We start from the raw sequence: 23,220 nt of genomic DNA, 5'->3' as shown, positions 1-23,220 counted from the left end.
ACTGAATTCAATTCCACCATTAAACTCTTACCTGATTATTATTTTGTTGATGAAGAATGACCTTTGGTTAAATTCAGCAACTGTTTCATTTCTTTAAAACATGTATTTATAAAAAAAAATCAATAGACATGTTTTCATGCTTCTTATTTCTTTCTTCTTGTTTTTGGAAGGGTTTTAATTTTTTTAATTTCCCGGGGGGAGGGGGTTCTAAGCAAGTAAACACATCCCCTCTTGCCTGTAAAGCAAGCGCATTAGCATGAGGGAACTGGTAGCTGAAAATTACTCTAAACTAAAGTGAGATGCATTTCATTGATTTTTTCACTGGCCAAGCTGAAGGACAAGTAAATTGGATTTTTAAAATCCTTTCACTTTTAATACTTTTTGGTATTATTAGTAATGTAAGTAAGTAAAACTGTTTATAGCAGATGTTTTTCTAAAGTTGACAGTGTGCCTTTAAAGTGACGCATGATGATTGTAAATCCAGGGTTTTCCATCAATTCCAGCAAATACCCTTATTGCAGTAACATATATAACTAATGCAACCAACTGAAAAGGGAAGAGCAAAATGGGGAAAGGGGAGAGTTTCACATTTAATCTAGAATTGTACTGGGAGCCAGCGTTAGTACTGGAAATGTAATCAAAGGTTAGGTTTGCTCAGTGCTTTAGAGATATCTGCAAAACAGCATGACATTTGCAGGAGAGTCCCCCAACATCGGCTCCCTGCTGAGAGGCTCCAGTGATCCCAAAGGATGCCTGGGACCCACTGAAAGCAAATACAGTTCACAAGTGCCTTTGCTAGTCCCTCCTTCAGGGATAACCGGTTGGTGGCCAAAGCCAATAATAGGTCACAGCAACTCCAGATTTCCTCTACTGGGATGTTATGGAGCAGCTGAAGTCCCTGGATGCACTGGTTGGGTCCACGTTGGGGCACTGTACTCTTTGCCTCTGCCCTTGGTCCTCTGTCTCTTGAGAAAACTCAAAGTCACATGAAGACCAGCCACCACATCTTCTAGGTCTGATCTGGCCAGAAGGGTGTCCACCATGTACACGCATTCCTGGGATGCTCCAGGCCAGGAGCCCTAAGCAGGGCGAGAAAGGCTGAATCCAGTCCCTTTCCTTTTTCCTGGCATGGCTTGGCCCACTGGAGACTTTTCCCATTTGGGAAGAAAGCTTTTGGTATCCAGCAGGTTGATGGGCGATAGCTGATTAAAAGAGAAAAGGAGGCTGTCCATTTCTGGAGCGGGAATTTGTTGAAGAAGCACTTGGACGCAGCTGTCTCCGATGCCTGGGATAAGGCAGGGTCCAGGCTACTGGGTCATGACATAGAGGTGACGTAGCAAGGAGGCCATTTACACACATAACCTGCTGGTTATTGATCTGATTCCAGAGTACACTGCCCTTCCCTGTGTGCTTCGTGTCTGTGAAAATACAGGAAGGAAGTCGGGACCAGGTGTGACCACTGTGGGTTTGGCAACACGTTACGCTGGCTGTATATCACGATAGATGCACAGATATATGTAGATATGACAGATGTAGATGTGATAGACACATAGATCACCACAGGTGTGAATCATGATAAAAGATCTAGGACAGTAAGCATGCAGGTTCTGTAGTTTGGGGTTTTTTTAATTATTTTTTTAAATAATACAGGGCAAGTTCTGTAGCTTTACTGGCTTCTCTAGCTTTTCAGGCAGGTTGTAAGGCAAGATATTTAAGATCAGCTGCCTCCAACCCTCCAGACAGCGCATGGAGCTTGTTTTCAGCAGCGACAGGCAGTATATGCCACAGTTGCTCATAAAAATCCAAAAACATATTCCTTTTGGGCTGAAATGCTTTGTGTTTGATATCAGATTTTATATTTATTGGTTCAGTTGGGTTTAGCTGTTGAAAACTATGTGGGGTTTTTTTTCCTCTCTTCACATCGATGGAAAGTGATAAAATGAGATCATTCAAAAATGACTAAAGCAAATAATTCAGACCTGGCTTGTGTTTTGTATTTCACCAAGGTCTAAGCTTCAAGCCAAAATGAAAGTAAGTTAGCTAAGTGGGTGTAAAGCTCAAAGCGCACAGCCCAGTGTAAATTTTATGAATTATTTTAACTGCAACCCATGAAATGGTATTGCTTTTGTAAAATTATCTTGACAACAAATGGTCTTGTTCAAAGCTTTCCAAAATGGGCTATCATACATCAGACAAGCTCTGGCTTGGATTCTAGAGAAGCGGCAGCATTTCTGCATGGGGAATGAGCAGATCATATAATATCTTAGGGAATGGCAGAGTCTGGGCATCAGATGTTCCTAGGTCTTTATTGTATTTCAGAGAACTTGCTGTGAGAATATATTCTTGATAAGTGTGATTTGAAAAAAATCCCTGTGAAACCTAAATAAACTGTGATAGAAACATTTCCAGCATACTGGAGTTTACAGTAAACAGGATCACAGCTGATTTAAAAATGAAAAAAATCATTAGTATAGAAAGAACAATCTTTCCAAGCTGTGCTGCTCTTGGGAGGGAGCTAACAGATGCAGCATCTCATTTAGCCCCATCTCGCCAGGCGCTAAAGCTGTTACTCAGCACCCGGCACGAAGCACACAGCACCTTGCAGGAGTTATCCCTGACTGAGCAGGGGTTAAGTGATGCCCCCCCTTGCACCAGGTCCCGCTGTCCTGTTTCTGTCCTCGATGCTGTTCCCTGCAGCGTAGCAGTCTACTGGCATTAGGAAAAAAATGGTGTGTTTGTATCCTTTGTGAGCTTTCAGGACCAGGAGTGCTCCCACCACATTTCTGACTCACTGGTGGTGTTTTCTTCAATCTTCTGCTGACTAAAAGCTGTGCAGGAAAAGAAAAAATTCCTCTATCAATGTATCACCTCCTCCACAGGCCAACCCTTTCTTATCAGGCCATCTGGATTAAAACCTGGCTCAGAGCCACTGTGAAAGATTTCTAAAGCTGTTCTGACTGAGGAGGGGTATTTATGAGTGTCCCAGAGGGGATCAGGGTTCTTCTGTGCTCCCCAGACCCTCAACATCAGCTCGCATCCTCGATGCCTCTGCGAGCCTCGCAGGAGCCCTCCTGGGTGAGATCTGTGCTGCGGATGCAGCCTCGGCAGGCAGGCAGATTCATGCTGGTTGCCCCAGATCAGGACCAAGGGTTGTCACTGGAGTGACATAAGGATTGGGGTTAAAAGCACAGATGATGCAACAGAATTGAGAAAACAGGTAGAAATCCCATGGGAGGGTTGGTTAGACACAGTGTGAGTGTGTGTGAGACAGGTAACTATCACGCACTTGAATATGTTTCAAAACAATGAATTTTATTTATCTTCTTGCAGCCTCTTGGTTAACAAGAAAGATGCGTGTAAGTGCAAACCCCTTTTTGCTCCTGTGTCGCGGCACTGCCATTTCCCTGAGACACAAAGCAGAATTAAAACCCACCCAGCTGGAGAAAGAAGTGAGACTGCTCCTGAGCGCAGGTGTGCTGGGGAAAGTAGCTCCGCAAATACAGGGCACATTGTTCATCACTTCCATTGCTTCAAATCAGTCTGGACAAAAACCACAACAGTGTTTAGAACCTACTTGCTGGCTGAGGGAACGGAAGGGAAAGGGAAAATGGTTGCAGGGAGCTGGGTAGGAATTTGAGGGAACACTGCCCTCTTCTTTTGTATTTTCTCTAAGCGTGTGATGCAGGTTCCGAAGTCTATGCTCTCTTGCTAATGATGCACACTTTACATCAGTGGAAGCACTATCGCCCTTAACCCCATCAGACTGCACCATGCTCAGGAGAAATACTGGATAGGGCTAGCATGGAGACAGCAGAGTCTCTTTTCCTTAGAGAAATTGCTTTCCTTCACTCTTCTCCTCCTCCTTCCCCGGGTCAAGGCTGTGTGCATTAAGCTAGCTTTCATTGTGAGCATCAACGTGTTGTCTAGCTGCTGGGTAAATACATCAAGCATCTCACGCCCAGCGTGCAGCTCACATCGTTCCTTTCTGTCAAAGCTGCTTTTCAATTATGCTTTGGTCTGGGGGTAGAACAGATTTCCTGTGGTATTGAAGCTGGGCAGCTTCTTTGCTGAATTGGGGCTTGATAAATATGTATTCAAGTCTCATGCATCAGAATAGTGAGCAACAGCTGTATGAAATGCTCTAGAAATGCAGCATTTCACTTATAGAAACTAAGTGTTTTTAAGCAGATGCCACCCAGAAGATAAATGCAGAAATGTACCCTTTTAACACTGTTTTTGCAAGATTTGTGTTTGTCCAATGCAGTGGTATCTGGGTGACCATAACAACCCATTACATCCATTTGCCCACGACTGATAGCGCAAAACAGATTCCTGCTGTATATCACTGCATTGAGACAGTCAGCAATGACACACTGCCAAACAAATATTTGACAAAGGACAGTTGGGTTTTGCACCGCTCTCTGAGTAACACCAACCCTATCCCAGCTACATTCTGCTTTCACCGTCCCCGTCCCAGCTGCTCTATTTGAATGTTTAATTTCTCCTCCTGGTTCAGGTTGCCCTATTGCACAGACACAGAGGAACAGGGCAGCATCTCGAAATGGCTCATTGTCTCTACAAAGTGCTACGAAGGAGTATTTCCACACAGGCAGTGACACTTGTACAGGGTCTCAGCATCACACCACACTAGTGCCTGAGCACAGTCCTGGCTGGAGTGAGCCCACAACTGGCCAGTGCGGATGGCCAGGGATGACCAAGGTGCTGTTCCCACATCTGAGTGTTGCACCAGTGCCTGGGCACATCGCAGGGGTGGCACAAGGACCATGCTGTCTGTCCTCCTTGGTCCCAGCTCCCACCAGGGCTGTTCCCCACCTCAACTTCCCGCAGTTTGTGGCACTTGGGTGGCAGCTCCCGGCCATCTGAATATTTTGGTAGGCAACTTGTAGAGTCAGGAAGTTTGGCCACACCTGCAGTTATATCTGTCTAAAACCCTGCCGAGGAAAATGAACCACTCTAAAGTCAACCCAGCCATACAGGATGAGATTAATTTAATTCAAACAATTTTGAGTGCATTTACATCAGGCATTTACACTGGGGCAGGTGGTTTGACTTTAAGCAGGATTAGTTGACTGGAGGGGCGCAAAGTGTTTCCTTGTCTGAAGGGCCCTTGGTTTGATGCTGTTGCAGGGTGGATTAGAGCTGAGCAGAGCGTTGGAGGCTGCCGAGTAGAGCACTCTGTTCCTCACAGCGCAAGGAGCTTAGGGAATGGATGCCGCAGGCGGATGGGCTGGTAAGACATGATGCTAAGCACAACCCATCAGGCAGCTCAGAGGAATCCTGCTTCTGTACACCGCTTGATCGCATTTTGCATGAAGCTGGGATTTATCTTGGTGGTAGTGCTGGCTTAAGCAGCAAATTCCACTCAGAAGAAATTTCCAGGCAGAAAGAAAAAGACTTGTTAGGAAAAAAATCTCAGTGGTGTAGCAGGAGTGTCTTGGTGACTGCAGAGTGACCGTGACACATGAGGATGTGCCCATCAGCATCCCCAGCTCCACAGCCCTGGAGCAGCAAGGCTGCACCGGGTCTGCCCCGGGCGCTCAGGAAGCCTCTGAGCAGTGTGAGGATCTCGCAGCCAGCCTCACATGCCAGCCCTGGGGTTATTCCCCGACTGGAGCTGCAGAAATCTGTAGCCTGTATCCAATGTGGGAGAGGTAATGGGACCCAGCCCTGGCAGCGACACGCCTCTTGGCCCCACATCAGACGGCCGCGTGGGTCCACAGGGCTGCCTGCAACTCCTGTACTTAGAACCACCGCCCCACTCCTGTCCATGCGGGGCTGGCTCCTGCCTTGCCAGCCAGACTGCCTGCAACACATTTTCCCATGCAGCTGTGGAAACATTTACTGACAACATCTGGTAGCAGCCTCACCCTCTTTCTGATCTTTTGGGGGCCCTTCTGGTCAAATGACACAATTCAGGCTTTTAGACAAGCCTTAGACATGAACTAAAATCTCTTCAGTGCTGCCTTCTCTTTTTTTTTTTTTTTTTTTTTTTTGATAGGTCAAATGCTGCTCTGACACGAGGTCTCACCTCACCTGCTCACACACACCTGCCTACCAGCTTGGGTCCATTTTTAAGCACACTTAATAGCATTCTCATCCCAGTGTGAAGAGGCAAAAGGTTTGAGCTAGCTCTCCCATCAGGCAGCATGCAACTCTGGCTCTCACCTCATTTTTCATTCTGGCCACGAGTGTTTGCTGCTGCTGAGCAATTTGGGGCAGGAGAGGAGTTCAGATTGATGGGTGTGAGTGGAGCAGCTCCCCATTGGGGCCCTGGTTACACCGCTGCTGTGTATCATGACCCCGCTCATTTGTTCCTCACCTTCTGAGAGCACTATTTTGGCTGTAATTTAATTCCAGGCCTCCAGGATGGTCCCTTCTTGTGACCATGTTCCCCCCCATGCCCCTCCAGGGACCTTTCCTCCCTCTCCTGCCCTGGGGACTGCGACCTTTTGCTGTGCCCAGCTTGGCTGAGTCTTGCTGGAGAGCAGACACTGCTACGTAGGAAGTGGTATTGGTGTTTTGTTAGATGGTACTTTTCTTTCTTCCTCTTGGTTGGCATTGAACTGTAGTGGCAAAGAGCACTCTTACTGAAGATGATGTCTCGGGTGAGATGTCTAACTCAGGTCCCGACTGCTCAGCACTCATTAAACATCTCAGGGAAGATGTTCCAGGAACAGGGATGTTAACCTTGTGGTCCTGGACTGATTCCAGCTCGTTTAATTACAGTCTTCATAGCTGAAATTTGCTCTGCACTTTTGACCAGTTATGGGATTATTTTTTTTTTCCCACATCCTCTAAACTGTTGAGCAGCCTTGGTATGAGCTGCCGCATTCCCCACACGAGCTGAAGCAATAAGCAGTTACGGCTGCTCCCTCTCCTGAGATCCTCACGTTCATTGTATTTTCTGATTACTTAACAATTCAGGATTCTGCAGAGTATCATTGGCTTGCCTATACAGAAAAGTTTCACCTGTTTAATCTGGATAATCTATCCAGATTTAATGCAAATTTAATTTGGATAAGCTATCCAAATCTGATCTAACCAATATATTTATCTAGCCTAAGCAAATACGTGCCGTTGTCGCAAAGAACACGACCTTTGTCTTTCACTGAAGTAATTCATGGAATATAAAAGAATGTAAAAAGTAATTTGAGGAAATACAAGCTAGACAACCTCTACACACTCCCTTATAACAAAAAACTACACGAGTATGAAGCTAGATGAGTACAAACCCATGTTTGAGTATAAAACCACGTATGTGTATGTACATATATATACGAGTTTATGAATGTATGATCTCTATAGAAGCGTGTCGAGGTGTTTCAGACTCACACCGCTGTGCAGCTGGGGTGCACCCCCCCGCTGGGACACCACCATGGTGCCGTGACCGGGGTCGGTGTGCGGCAGGGCCAGGCCGCCTCACCAAGCCTACGCGCCTCTGAAGCCGCAGGGAGCGGCGGGCGATGGCCCGGGGCCGGCTGGCGGTGGATGTGCCCCTGCCCCGCAGAGAGCCCCCAGCCGGGCCGGGTTTGGGGGCGGGCACCCCTCCGGCCCGCGGGGCAGCTCCTGAGGCGGTTCAGCTCACGGACCCGGCAGAAGGGCGCTGCCCCGCCGGGCTGGGGGCCGAGGTGGCGCGGCCCCTCGCAAGGGGTCGCTCCCGCACACCTGCCCGAGGGCCCTGCAGGCGGCGCCGCGTCCCCGCCGAGCCCGGCGCTGCCGGCCCCCGCCCTGCGCCGTAAATCGCGGCGGGCGGCCGGGCCCGGCGGTGCTGGCGGGGAGGCAGGGGCAGGCGGCGGCGGGCTCGGCTCCCGCTCCGCCCCGCTTCCCCCGCCCCGCCGGCTCCGCCCCGGAGGCCGGCACGCTGGCTCGCTCCCTGCCTGGGAACATGGCCGAAGTCGGGGAGGACAGCAGCGGGGCGCGGGCTCTGCTGGCGCTGCGCTCGGCGCCCTGCAGCCCCGCCGCGGCGCCCCCTCCCGGGCCGCCGCCCCCGGCCGCGCCGCCCGCCGCCGCCTGCGCCGGCCCGGTGCTGGCGCGGCTGCAGGGCCGCGAGTTCGAGTTTCTCATGCGGCAGCCGGCCGTCACCATAGGCCGCAACTCCTCGCAGGGCTCGGTGGACGTCAACATGGGCCACTCCAGCTTCATCTCCCGGCGGCACCTGCAGCTCAGCTTCCAGGAGCCGCACTTCTACCTGCGCTGCCTCGGCAAGAACGGCGTCTTCGTGGACGGCGCCTTCCAGCGCCGCGGCGGCCCGGCCCTGCAGCTCCCGCCGCAGTGAGTGCCGCCGCGGCGGGCCGGGCCGGGGGCGCGGGGGCGGTGGCACCGCGGGGAGGCGGCGGGGGCCCGCGGGGCCGGGCCCGCTCCGGAGGGAGAGGGGGAGCCGGCGGCCTGCGGGGGGGACCGGGGAAGGGCCTGCGGGGCGGGAGGGGACGTGGGTCTGGGCGGAGAGGGGGCCCCGCCGAGGAAGGGGACGGTGAGGTCTGCCAGGAAAAGGGCCTGAGGTGGGGGAGAGGGGCCACCGCTGGTGAAGGGGACAGTGAGGGATCCCCCTCCCCACAGAGGGCCTGAGGGGGCGGTGAAGGACTGCTTCTGAAGAAGGTGGCCTTGAGGCCCTCCCCGGGCCACAGAGAGCCTGAGGGGATGGTGCGGGGCCCCTCGCTTGAAGTTGGTCACAGTGGACACGGGACCCTCTGTACGACGACGTGATGGAGAGTCCGAGGTGGCGGCGAGGGATGTCTGCCCCGGGGACCAGCCAGTGGATCCACCTCGGCATCAGCGTAGGACATCCTCACCTTCCCAGCCTTGCTGCTGCCTCTGACTGAGAAAGGGGGTGATGTTCATCAGGGCTGGGGCTGTTCCCTCTGAGCGAGTGGCGAAAAAGTGTGAGCCCCTCCAGCGGGCTGTCCCCTACGGTCATAGTCTTCCTTGCTGCCTGTCAACAGACTCACGCTCGATTGGTGGCCCTTAAGGGGTTTTCAAAAGATAAATGAGAGAAGAAGGACTCGTGTCAGTGGCCTAAAACTTGCAACACCCAGGGCTTGTCTTCCTTGGAAAAGATCTAGTGGGAAAAGTTGGAAAAGCACTTTGCCAGAGTGCTTATTTTAGGGTTGGTAAGTTGGGTGTAGTTCCTGGTGTCTCTCGAGGGCAACAGAAAAAAAGAGGGAGTCGGGCCAAGCCAGGGGTGATGTTGCTCACCAGGACACCCGGAGAGCGGGGACACAAGGTGTCTTTGCTTCCTTGAGGAAGGGGAGGGAGCTGTGGAAGAGTTTCTGCGCTAGCAGGGAGGTAGTTGTCTGTGCTGAGTTTTAGATAAACTCTCTTGCAGAAAGAATGAGGTTGACATTAATCTCTTCCTCCAAAAACATTGTTTATGGTTGCTGAGCACTGTCCAACAACTGCAGTGCTTCACCCCAGGGGCAGCAGCGTGGTGGTGGTGGGTGATGTCATTCCTGTGTGCATCTCTCCAGGTCATACCAGACAGTGTCTAATGCAATCTGTGAGTGAAAACACGCTGTAAAGGCAGGAGGTTGGGTTTATATGATGTTCCACTAGGCTTTTTGTTGTTTGTGTGAAACATCTGTTTTCATCTGGCAGTCTTTGGCTTTGGTACCCTTTACCTCCAGCACCAGGGTCCTGGAGTTATCCCTTTCTCACCAGCCTGTTGCTCAGGGGAGGGTTTTTTAATTACTCATTTCCTTTGCAGGCTGCTTCATTTTGTACTTAGTAATTTAGTTATAACTCCCTAGCTGCTTGCTCTCTGAGGCATTTCAGTTTGTAACGTGTCCCATTTTTCTAAAAGATATGTCCTTTAGTGTCTGTTTAATTAATGTTGCTTTGTAAAACAAGACCACCCGAAGCCCAGGGCATTTCTGTTGTCACTCCCACTGGCTCTGGGTTTATCTGTGCAAGCTCTCTCCTCCCTGTGATTCTGTTTCTTCAGTCAGTTAATCATAAGCATTGCGCTCAGAAACCCTCTCAGGCAGTGACTTGGTTGCTTATTTCTCTTCCCTTCCGTTTGCTCGTGACTCCTGGAGTGTTAATGGCAATTTTCCTTCATCGCTTTAAAGGGAGGAGTTTAATGTACAGTTGTGAACTCTGCACAATAAGGCATCCTCTTTGCTTGGCCGCTGTTTGAGCTACATAAATAAACTTAATGCTCCTCCCTTTTTGACTTCCAGAGTAGGAAAATGTTTTGCATCAATCTAAAGGAATTTGCCCCCTTGCTTCTAACAGGTAAACAACTCCTTGCCTTCTACTGGCCAGTCAAGGGTTTGTAACACAAACAAGGGGAAAAAATAATCTTATTGAAGCTTGGTATACACAGTCTTGTTTGAGGCTTTAACTGATCTCCTGTCCGCTATTATCTCCAGTCTTGAAAAAGCAGACAGTTCTCTGTCACCCCTCTCCACATGCAGACACATACATACACAAACACACAAGTATCTCCCCACTGCCCCAGTAAACAGAAGAAAGCACTGGTTGGTGCCATTTCTTTTCTGTAGAGAAGCCTATATGCTTACTGCTAGGCAACTGGTACTGTCAAAAGTAGGACAAAGTGAAGATGGGTTGTAGTACACAGACTTTACAGTACAGACCACTTTTTTTTTTTTTTTTTCCCCTGAATGTTTCTGCCCTGTTTGATACAGCCACACCTTCTCCATGAACCAGCAGATTGTACGTTTTATGTTAAATTTCATGAGGTAATGGCCGTTCCATTCAGTGATACAGATGGGAGGGCCTTGTGATGTGCAAAGTTCTTGCTGGTAATTTTCTAAGAATGAGTTGCTTGAATAGTTGCCGCCCCCTTCCCCCTTTTCTTTTTTACTTGCTTGTAAAGGATAGCAGAAATGTGCAAAGTCCTGTTTCTTTTGGACCAATGCAGTCACTGCTGCTGTCATATTGCAAGCAAAGGAGATGCTTATGCATCATGAGATCATGAATGGAAGCAGAGAGTTCCAGGAAAAAGTGTTTTTCAGATGTAATTCATACTATTTGTTAAAAAAACAGATCCTGGACTCATAGATTCTATTTCTGAAGTTTCTTCTCACTGCACTTTTTTTGCATAAAACTTCTGTTATAAGCCCTCTTCCAAGTTTAGAAGTAGCTATTCTTAAAATTTACAGAAAGTTTTATCAGGAAGGGGTGGGGAAGGGAGGAAAGAGGAGGAGTTTCTGAGACCTTTCTTGAAGACTGTAGGTACGTCCTAACACCTGTTCAAAATCAAGAGCTCTTGAAAAGTTTCCTAGCGCTTCCTCCAGCGACATCATGTGTATGTATAATCTGCTGTAACCAGAATTTCACTGCTGGGCGGGAGTATCATATTGCACAGCTGTGTTGTTATGGAAGATTGTAGTTCACAGATAGGATGACATAACTATGAAGTATAATTAAACAATAATGACCAACAAAGAGGGCATTTCCTAGAGGTTAATGACAGTTAGAGTAGGTAGAAGAGTGGAGGGCCCGCAGTACAGCTGAAGACTCCTTAGTCTGTTCAACCAGAGTGCCATGCTGCAGCAGGCATTATGTATAAATCAAGGTGAAATTATGGAAGTACTTACATCAGAAGTGCTCTAAATCCATAATTTGGATTGCTAGAAACTTTTTTTTAGCTGTGCTAGTAGAAGCTGGAAACCTGTGGAGAGATTTCTGGGTATTTTTCTATAAAAGAGAGAAACTCAAGACTATCAGTAGGATATGCGCTAGATTTTTAAAACTATTGATAAAAGCAAAAAGGTAAGATACAGGAGGATCCATTAGCTGAAGTACTTTTTCCTGTTGAAGACAGTATTGGGTTTTTTCAGATTTCCAGTGTAATTGGGTATTTACAGGATCAGGTTAATGCTGAAATATTTCTTTTCTTGTTATCTTCAAAATTGACACAGTTTTAAAAAGAAGTAACAGTAATAGGTTAGAGATTTCCAGTAACTAAAGTAAGAATTTTTTCCCCCCTTCCACCCTCCCCCTGGAACCAGAGGAACTGAAACAGTTCATAGTTAAGCTTGCTAACCTGAATTTTAAGCAGCTATGGGTCAGGTTTTCAAATGCTCTTAAGTACAAAATTTCTATTGACTAAAAACTGTAAATGTTGATAGACCATAGCCTGATAATAGCACTTGAGCTTTCGGAACTGGGAGCTCAATAGATTGGAAAATGGTGCTTGTCATGGGATATTTGCTTATTGCTTCTGTGACTGTTCTGTATTTTTGCAGTAGAGCTGTTAATGGAGCCTGAAGTTTGTGTTTTTCAGTGCAAATGGGTGCTTTCCATATGAGATTTTCACATCAAAAAAAAAGTCTTTAAACCTGTAGTTCTTTTAACATTTAGAAAATGGAAGAAATAAATGGAGAGGGTTGGTTTGGTGTTTTTTAGTTTGAGTGTAAAATACAAAGGAAATTAAATTAAAACATGGAGTTAAAATAAAAACATTATTATGTATGTAAGCCTCATTATAAATTGAAAACTTACTGTGCATGTCAAGCTTTATTAAGAGCATGCTGCTCTATTTATAATGGGGTTTTCCTAGGTACTTAATAAACTTGACAAAAATATATAGTCTAGTACTCTGAGCACATGTCAAGGTACTAATCCTGCAAAATTTTATGCATGTGTTAATCTTTCTGTATTGTGAGTACGCAAGTTCACTTCAGTGTTTGGGTAGTGGGGGAGTCTCTGCAATTGAGGTTTAGTAACCAAGCAGAAAACTGAGACCTAGATCCAACGGTCTCTTCATTTCCCTTTCTAAGGGAGATGACTGTACAGTCTGTTAGCCAGTAACTTGAGGCACTAATTAAAGTTTTAAAAAAAATTGACATAATCTAGAAAAACGGAGGTATAAACAATGTTTCAGTGTTTTTGATGACTTCACTAACCACTCGGCCTCCATTCTTGTGGTTTGAATGATGCCATCGTGGTGTGTATGAGCATGGCTATCCTTACATCTCGGAGGGAACTGCAAGCCGTACATACACATACTAAGGAAGTGCTTTGACCACATAACCACGACTACAGAACTAGTTGTTTCTGAAATGCTGCATATGTATGTTGACTCTGATAACTCCTCATGCAGTTTTACTTGAATGTTGCGTAATCTGCATTTGCAGCCTTTTTTTTTCTTTGTTTGAAATGCATCATTTGCTTTGCTACTACTTGTGGATCGTGGTTTTACTCTCACTAGAAACTCTTTAAAGATTTGCTCTCTCAGTGCTTCATCTTACATTTTTCATGCTCTGATTTGATTTCAAAGGCTGTCTTTGAGAACAGGGGGTTTTGTTGCACAGAGAGATGGTGATAAAGAATTACTTGATTTTAATTACAGAATTTATGTCAAGTAATAATTTTTGGCTAAGCAGCTCAATTTGTCATGGGTTATATTAAATGTTTAAGGAAAGTTTCACACGCGAGAAACTACAGCTCGATTTGTTGATTCAAAAATAGCTGTGCCGTAAGTCAGGTTGTGAATATAAACTGATGCTATGCAAAACTCAAGCGTATGTTCTCTTATGTATTCTTTTAAGCCAAGCTTGGTTCAGTTTAGCTGATGTGTTGATTATGAAAAGATTAATCTAACCAGCACATGCCACACTTGCCTTGTACATTCTTGTGCGGAGTCTCAGCTATAAAGGCCTGAATCTGGATTCAAGTTGTGCTGGCGTAACTTCTTTGTGTTAACAGACTCTCAATCACGACACGTCTACTTAGCTGACTGTGGGATTCTTTCAGTTGGTGGTTGTATTTTTATATAAATCTAGGGGATGAATGAGTGTGAGAGTCTTTGCTTTTATGAAAACAGGAATAAAAATGATGAAATCTGTAGTAATTCATATCTTAGTTGTTTTGGTGCCAGCTGTGTGAGCATCCATCCTCACTGCAGAGTGTCTGTGTGACTTCTGGTAACAAATCAAAATAACCTTGGGGGGGGGATTTTTTCTCCCTTCCAGAAAGTGGGACATGCAGTCTTTCACTGAATAACTGAAAGCATAAATGACATCCAGATTAATCTGATAGTTTTCTTTGTAAGCAAGCTCCTCGTAACTGTGCTCCGATAGCCATTTGGCGTCAGAGCTGTTCTGTGGGATGCCAAATTCTCTTGCTCATTGCAGCAGTTTCCTGGAGGAGTAGATGTGGCAACAGGATGTTGGTAAAGAACAGGAAACTACTTGAATTTGCTACTTATGCCATGCAAATAAAGTCTCATTACTGGCCCGTGTGTAGTAATTAGCGTCTGCTGTTGACAGAATTTTTTGCAGCAATTGCAGAGTGTGGAGCCTGGTGAGTGTGTTCAAGTGAGAGTGCTTGGGGGGGGGCTGCACTTACACTGGGGTAACGAAGGGGACACAGACTGGTTAGGTGCTTGTTAAACTGCTGTTTGAGATTTGACAGCTGCAGCTGGCTTTGTTACTCGGGGTGGATCTGTACATGCACTCAGCTCCATATCAGTAGTTCTGACGTGCTAATTTACTTTGAGCTCCTTCTACCTCTAGTAAATGTCTGAGCAGGCAGCGTCTGGGTGTTGGACAGCCGGAGCCAAGGGGCACAGTAACCAGAAATGCTTAACAGACCAAGCTTCACCTTATTGCTGGTTAGATGTGGATGAGCCAGCTTTCCCTCCCCAGTCCAAGTGGAAATGTGGTTTAAGAAAGAAAAATCATGTGCTTTTGAGCTGGCAATGTTAATGAAAAGGGAGAGGAATTATCTCATTTGCTTTCAGTACAGTTTCTTTCCTCTCCTTTTTCTTGATAGCAGTCCAGAGCACAGAAGCCTCTCACATATAGCCGTACCTAACACCAGCTTTGTTTGTTTTCTGTGTCTTTGGTTCAGTCCCCATGCATCTGGGAGTTTCCTGAGGTTGCAGACTCATGGCTAGGATATCCACTTCAGGATTCTTACTTTAAAGAAACGAAAGTATGAAAGCTAAACATGCCGTAGACCTTAGTCCATAGTCTGTTGGGTGGTTAATGTCTTTGTGGTCTTACAATTACATAGGCCTAGGACAGGCAGAAGAACGCCTGGGAAGTCTGCTGAGCTTGTGTGGTGCTTTCTCACCAGTGAACTCGGGTAGCTTTTGAATGTTGGTTTCTACATCTGAAAGTGGCCGGTGGGCCCTGATGTAATGGACTGTGGGACTGACACAAAGAAACGTGGGGAGCCAGAGGTCTGGCTGTCATCTTCCAGTGATTTTGTTTGGACAAATCTGTAAGGTAGAAAACTTGGAGCTTTTTTTTTTTTTTTTTTTTTTTTTGTCCTCCCAATGTGGGCTGTGAAAAGACCTCTTAATGTACTTCCAGACTTGGTTAATCGACTAATTCTGAGTATTGTGTGGTCTTAATGCATCCACTTCAGTCAGTAATTCAGTATTAATCACTGAATAGTTTTTTCAAGCATTTAGAAGTTTTCCTATTTCACTTGACTGCAGAGTCCTTATAAAAGCAGATGGAGATGCTTACAGAGCACGTGAATGTCTCGCTTAAGTAAATGTGACTGAAAATTTCTATCCAACTGTATGTTCTTTGTTTTCATAGTACAGATACAATTTTACTAATGTCTTTTCACTCTTGTCCACAAATGTTTTTTGCTAGTAATTCACATCCTCAGTTTCTTCAGAACAGCTCAGTAAAATGCATGTGTGCATTCCTTCTGCATGGCACTTAATTTTTATGGAATACATATTTTATTGGACAGTAAAACCTTTAAGGATCTTAATGGCCTAATTAATACTCTGTATCCACTTGTCTTGTGTATTTTGCTCGTCGGTATCCTGCTGTTCTTTTTTTTTTTTTTCATGTCCTTGTACATTTTTTATCATAAAAATTTCAAGCAGTCTTGAGAGAGCAGTCTATTAGAAGCCTGTTCTTTGAATATTCAGCAACTCTAAGATTTGATCGATAGTCCCTTTCCTCCCTACCCAATCTATTTTTAGTAATTTAAAAGCGAGTTTAATTTCTTGGGTTGTCGCTTGTGTATGTGCGACTTTGGTGATCTTCCTTCCTCCTTTAAACATACCAGATAATAATTTTCATGTTGTTTGAGGACATTTTGACAGTTTGGGAGAAATAATGTAGAACTTAATTGGGTGCTCTGCCTTAGTTGAGGGAGCAAAGATGGGCAGTCTTTGTCTGGTTCTTTTAATCTAGACTATGTGATTAGATAGGAGGATAAGTGGAAGAAAACTTTAAGCACATTGTTACTGCTTATTATCATGTTTCAAGAAGCTTCTAGGATAAGAGACTATTTTCATGTACAAGTACAACCCACACCATCTTTTAGAACAGAACGAGGAGACAAAAACCCTTGCAGAGGTGGTCTGAGTGCTGTGGAAAAGGACATCCCTCCCTTCTTTCTGAAAGACAACATTATAGCTAAACCCCTTTCTTCTGCTTCATGCCACTTTAAAGAGAGCCTTGGAAAGTCTTCCCACACAAATATTTTTTTTTTGTTTTAATCTTCTGTCTCCCTTAAGGCCACATACAGAAGCCACCAACATTTTGACTAAGCAGAACTGGACTCCCTGCAGAGCCAGTTTGTGCACTTGCTAAAGGAATTGTTCTTGAGCAACTTAAGGCCTTTCCTCTCTCGAGGGCATAAGAACTATGGACTCTTAAACAGTCAAAATCCTGATTGGGTGGGAGGAGAAAAGGATTAGACACAGAAAGCAAGTTTTGTTTCCACCTGATGGGTAGACCAAAAATGTTTTTGCTTTTCATATTCAGTTTGAGGTGTAGCCTGAACTAGTAAGGGTAGACTCTTGGTGTGCTAGGTGTGCCAACTGCTGTTTACTTATTGATCTTTTTTCTTTTTTTGTCTCATGGCTTGCGTAAAATGGAGTACCTTGGATTGGCTGCCTGCCCACCGGTGCGTAAAGGGGTGTTGACTGTCCACAAGCCTGGCAATTGGGTGGCTTTGCCTCCTTCTGCCTTGTCCATTCAGCTGTATAATTACTATCTCTTCTACCATGTCTCTCTCAGACACTGACTAATGAGACAAGCCATAATGAAACCGTTTTAGCACTGGGAAGACCTGCAAAGGAAGTCAAAGGCTGGCACGTGCATTGCTGCTAATGTCTGTCTTTATGGAGTATTAAGGCCAACGCAGAAGTTTTCTTCAGGCATAGGAATTCTTAGGAGAAAATCCCTAACGTGTAGTGGTTCAATAAAAGTGTTGCTACCACTTTTTGTGTTTTGTGTAAACAAGGCATGTGCAGACTATTAGAAATAGGTGCAATCCAGTAGTTTAGACTTGCACATGACCTGTTTATAATGGAGTGTCTCAGATCAGTGCTTCACTGCAAACAGTCGCTAAATGAACTTGGGTAACAAAATTGTGTTGATGGGCAGTGATTCTGAATCTGAGGTCTGTTGGTGACAAGTGGGTGCATCCTCTTCTCCAAGTGGTTCACAGTTTCTTCTCAATTTCATCCTGCTTTGTGCTCCACCAGATGGTATTGCAAGTATGAGAATTTGTATTAAAAAAAGAAAAATCTGTAGCATGGAAGGGCTTGAATTCTATTCCCCCAAAAGCTGATATTGCAAACTAGTTTACAGAACAGTTTGTGTGAAGCTTCCAGGTAAAAGAATCTGTTGAAGTAAAATTTTCTGCTAATTCTACACGCTACACTGAAGCAAAGGAAGAGGAGCATTAGAATATGCTAGTAATATGACAAATGAACTCTAAAATTTGCTGTCATTTTGCAAAAGTCACTGTCGGTTTAGTTGGTTAGACTCCTTTCAAGGAAGTAACTCCTCAGCACAGTTGTATATGCTGGCAGGATTTAAAATACCTTAATAATCTTGGGATTGTTTTACATTGCTTGCAGTCTCAGCCATGTCCTGCTAGGTGGACCTTTGCAAGCCAATCCAGCACATCATCTTCTCCTGAATCACTGTAAAATTATTTTCTTTTCCCCTTTTTTAGTAGGAAGGAAAGTTGTGCCTGGGATTCTCTTGTAACCTTTATTTTCAATGTCGGTATTTTGGAGGCTGCAGGTGGATGTCACTTTATAGACATTTATGTGAGAGGCCCTGTGCTGCCCCTAACATTTATTTGGCTCCAAGTCTAGAAGATATCAGCTTTTAAAACATCTAAATTACCCTCAGAGCTGCTTTTAAAACAGTAATCCTGGCTTCCTCTACTGGGTATTGAATGGATTGTGGAATGTCTTCAGAGGGAGTGGAATGGACTGGAGTGAACATTTTGCAAAGCCTTAACTCCATATGGATCGTTTTTTTATAATGTACATAAATAGTACATTAGCTCTTTCAAATCACTTTCTAAATGAACTGAACCAGCCTCAAAGGAAAATGTATCATAGTCATGCTCTGTGTGTTAGAGCCCTCTTAGAGTCTGATTGAATTCAAAGGTTAGTAACATCCCACACGCAAGCTTTTTCTGGCATATGTATGTGGGAATTAGGATCTTTTCCTGAGTTTTATTGAGGTTATTTTGTTTTGCACAGCCTTTGCTAGTGTGTTTATAGGTAGTCCCCTAGTTTTGGAAGAGTAAGTCTACATAACTTGTGAGATCTTTCAAGGAATTGGGCTGGCTCGTTGAAAGCAAACGCTACAGTGATGAATGGCTCATTAGAAGAAAGTTGATGGCATTTGGAATGAGAATCAAACTGCTGTAGTGTATCCAACAAAGATGCTGAAACAAGTGCCTCTTTCTGTGATTGTTATTAGGAGATTTTATGAACTATCTTTTCAGACTGTTAGTTTCTCCTCCTTCTCCAGGGTATGAAAATTTCCCAAGCATCTGGATACTTGTGGTAATAAAGGAAGAGACTTCCCAAGAAGGTGGGCGGTAGGATGAAAATAGGATTAGATCAAAGTTGCATGTTGCTTGTGGCAGCCGTGGCCAGGTTTCTGTGGTGAAAGGGACAGGATCTGCAGCAAGGTGGAAATTCCCCAGCGGTGAGCAAAGTTTTAAGATGCTTGGTGTTGAGTTAGGTATGGAAATGAATAACCAGTGCTACTTGTAGAGGCCAGCTGTAGCACTGCAGTTAGTTCCGCGCTGTCACTACGTATTTAATTCTTGGTGTACTGCTTAGTTTCTTACTGAAAACAGAACTCTTTGTAGAAGTTGTTACAGGGAAGTTCCCCAGAGCGTGGGTGCAGGTGGGGCTTTTTTTGGCACTGAGGTAGGTGTTAATTGTGGTGTAAGGGAGAAACATACAGAGGCGAGTGTTTCTGCCAAGATGAGCAAAGAAGGAAAATAGTTAATATTGACCTTTTTCATTTTAACCAAGATCAGTGTGAGCAGCAGAGGCTTGGAAAGCCTTGCAGAAGCAGGGAAGGAGTGAGAGGTGCTGGTGTGGTGGTCATGCTGTGCTGAGTCACTTTATGTGGTCTCTGCTGTGGTAGGATGGAAGCCAGCCTTAGGCTCTTATCTTTAGGTTTGTCTTAGAGGGGGGAAAAACTCAGCACATCATGAATGGGGGCTAGGCAGCCTTTTCTGGCACAGAAACACTGTGGGCAGATGTGTGTGTTACAGAGCTAGTAGTCACCATTTCTGTGACATCTCTGCAAAACAAACCGAATGTCAGACTGACTACTCTCTGCCTGTGCTGCCAGAGTAGCCGTGGTCCAGGGGTCTTGAAACAGCTAGGGGCTACTTGTTGTTGTTAAGGCTGGGAGCTGTGGTTTGGCAGTACTCCTTTAGGACAGGGGAAAGTGGGGTGTGAGAAGCAGGATGCATCCATCTCACCTTCCTGCAGAACTTTGGCAAGGGCTGAGCAAAACTTACTCCTGGTCCAAGACTGCATGCAGTGTCTGCCCTTTCAGTCTGAACAGTGGAGAGTTTGCCACTGCCTCATGAAGGACAGGTGTAGGGCAAGGGTGGTAACAGCAGAATATAGAAATAAGTATCATCCTACTGTGTTTCATACAAGTTGCCTTTCGTTGTATGCTTGAATTAACTTAGTGGGACAGCAGGTTAGCATGTGGGTGGATGGAATAACCTTGCTTGTCACTGTGGTGTGTATTGTATTTTTAATAGCATAAGACCTTCGATGCTGTCGGGCACATACTTGAAGAATGTTTATCTTTACAGAGTGCTTTTTTCTTTTACACTTCTGTTCCACACCATAGTTCTGCCAGTTTGATCACTACTTTAGCTTTGTTTAATGGGTGTTATCTGGTGGGGTTGGGATTTTGTTTTGATTTGGCTTTTTCCTTTGAAGCATCACACTGGGATCTAAAATGGAGCTGCTTTAAAACAAACGCTAGGATATTGTATGCATTTTTTTATCAATGTTGTCAGTGGTGACCATATAAAATGAATTTTTATGTCCTCTGAATATGCCCCAAGCTTAACTAAGTGCCATGCTGATGAAGAGTCCTCCAGGGCTTTATGGAAATGCTGGCTTAAGACACATCTTTGCGTTCTGTGAAAGCAGGAGGAACAAGTATGGTGTTGGTTCTTCTAAGATTGATAGTGGCTTAACAGAACTGAAATCCCCACTTTCATGCATCCCATTTCACAGAGGTCGACAGAGGCAAATAATGACTAGACGGTGTTGAGAAGTATTTCAACTAGGTTTGTAGGAGCTACTTATGGTGTTAGCCAGTTAAACAGTCGTCCAGCCCCATGATGAATGTGGTTAAAATCCCACGAGAGATCCTGTAGGTCCTACATATACGTTTATGGTACGTAAGCATGGTGGGATGCACTTGTGGAGAGAAACAATTGATCCTGTCCATGTGATGATTTTCGTTGAGCTAGCATGTGCAGTAAGCAGGAGGAGAGGAGTTAATTGTAGCTTGATTAGCAACACAGAAGGGAATCAAGATGACTGCATTGTTAATGGCAGTGGGATGAGATCAATGAGTGTAGTTTGCCATGCACCTAGGTGGGTGTTTTAAGCAATTTAATTTTTCTTTTGTTTGATTTTAAGAGAACCAAGAGTACTAATGCATTTAGTCCTTGAAATCTTTCTGTGGTTGCAATTCTGGATACTTTAATGTTGTTGCATGGTGATGGTTTTAAATGAACAGCAGGTGCTTATCCTGTTCCTTAGCAGTTCCTTGTTTCTCTGTTCTCTGTTGCCCTGTTCAGCAGCAAGTGGCAAGTGGTTCTCAGGACTGGACTCGCAGTTTTTCTCCTGCTCACCTTTGTTTATATTCTGGAGCATGTTCAAAACTGTTTATGATTAAACATTGCTCAAACAGCCAGCTTAAGATTTATTGACATAAGGAGGCTGGGAGGAAGGAGTGGCTGGCTGGTCATCTGTGTCTACTTTCAGCTGATAGTGCTGTTGTTGAAGGTGTACACATGTCTGCACAACGGCTGCGGTGCGTCAGGCTGCTGTTCAAAACCGTGGTTGCAAGGGACCGGTACCCATTGGCACAGTCTTTTTCCCTTTGTGTATGGTACAGTAAAAGCAAGGGAGTGTATGTGGGTGACGCACTTCTCTTGAGCTTGGGGTTCTGAAAATGTCCCATGGCTCTTGAGCAGGGGACTACTATTATTCTCTTGGTGGGAGAGGCTTGCACACGTCTGGGGAGAGAGATCAGGCTTTGAAACATGTTAATAGGGTTATGACCTACGGGAGTTTTAAGTGGGAATCCTTTTAGAAAAGACACATACCTCTTAAAAGACAGTGCTGTTGTATGGAAGGTAAGGAGGTTCAAAATGGAAGGTTGGAAGGAGAGCACCATTTAGGAAAATAAATGAAAATACAGAAATGTCAGGCTTAAAGTAAGCTCATTTAAAAAAAAAAAACACACAAAAAAAACCACAAAAAGCAAACAACAACAACAAACCCACACATCTTTTCTGAAGCTAAAATAATTTTTTTCCTGGCCCCTCTTAGCTACATGCAAACCAGAGGTGTTAAGTAGCAATTTAGCTTTGGAAGGAGTCTGTACATAGTATGTAAGGTTTTGTTTATTTTAAAATCACAAATATTGATAATTTCCAGGATTTAGGGGAAAAAAAAATAAAAAATAAAATGCAATGCTGACAACATACTAAAAAAAATTCACAGATTGATCAGCCTAACATGGAAAGAGATTTTTGCAGTTACAAGACTTGATGATAAAAGTGAGATACACAAACGTTGCACATAATTTACATTTTCCTCTGAAAATCAAATATTTATTGGCTGGTGAAGAAATGGTTAAGATAGGATCTAGACCTCTACAGGCTAGAATAAGTGATTAGAGCAACAGCGGTACACAGGCCGTTGTGTGCTATATAGAGTCTCTTAACTAGCGTTATTTTTATGTATACAGCCACACACAACACAAAATAACATAATAGGCTTGCTGTGTGTTGCAGATGATATCAGGAGTCTGCAGTGCTGATAGTGAAACTTTCTGGTGCTGGCAGCCAACCTCATTTAAATAAAAGCATCGTTTGCTCTTTATGCCAGCCCTCTTCTTCAGTGGCAAACTTTCATATCAAGTTTTTGATGTCAGGCTGCTCCATTCTTATGCTTAAAACACCTCCTTATTCCCAAGCTTCAAAATAAACAGCAGCTTTAGGTTAATTTTAGATTTTAAGGACAGCTTATTAAATGTTCTCTGCAGGTAGCTAACTGTTGACATCTCTGGGAATGCAACGGCAAAGTTTTTCTCTGTTCTCATTATACTGAGAGGCATGATAAATGAGAAAGACTAATTGATTGGTGGAGTGGTGTTGGGTTAAGACATGGCTTACCATATGATACACAGGAAAAAGACCACTGTATCTTAACAGTTTGTTCAGAGACATGAAGTTGTTTATAGTAAGGACTACACAGGGGAACAGAGCAGCTTCTGTAATGTTGTGGTAGAAGTGGGGCCAGAATTCACCCTCAGGAGACTTGAATAAAATAAAATTAAAAAGACAAAAACCCCAACCGATATTGATTAAAAGATAGGTGTCACTGATGCTGCAGGTTGATTTATATTGATATAAAATTGCATCTGATTTGTGTGGGTGTAGGTAAGACCTTCAAGGCTCGTACATTTAGCGTGTTGGCAGACTTGAGTTAATCTTGCAGTGCTTCAGACTGGCTGTACTCCATGTAATCTGCCCTACGTGCTGCTGAACTGCAGCTTGCTTGTGTTTTAAAGGACTAGGAGCCCTCAGGAGTATAAGAGGAATTTGTCTTCTGATAGCAAGCGGTGTGCCCAGTGCTCCTGGGTTGGCGTGAATGGCATATTTTGAAGCTGACTCCAATGTTTTGAAATGTGAAGCTAAGTGAGGTACAATTATAGCACCACC

General features: G+C 44.8%; 1 protein-coding gene across 2 annotated transcripts in view; it reads left to right on the top strand.

The window, feature by feature from the left end:
• The first annotated feature begins 246 nt into the window (after nucleotides 1–246).
• The window catches only part of FOXK1 (forkhead box K1), a 63,688-nt gene continuing 40,714 nt past the window's right edge, over nucleotides 247–23,220 (top strand). The window contains exon 1 of one of the 2 annotated variants that reach the window (XM_080383924.1): nucleotides 247–8,292. In XM_080383924.1, the coding sequence (XP_080240050.1) occupies nucleotides 7,907–8,292 (386 nt within the window). In that variant the 5' untranslated portion in view covers nucleotides 247–7,906. The remainder of the gene's footprint in view (nucleotides 8,293–23,220) is intronic. The other variant, XM_080383925.1, reaches the window with a different exon arrangement.

This window comes from Falco punctatus, assembly GCF_963210335.1.
Source record: "Falco punctatus genome assembly, chromosome: 4".
Lineage (NCBI taxonomy): Eukaryota > Metazoa > Chordata > Aves > Falconiformes > Falconidae > Falco > Falco punctatus.
The sequence above is the reverse complement of the archived record's forward strand: the minus strand, read 5'-3'. Positions and strand labels throughout refer to the sequence as shown.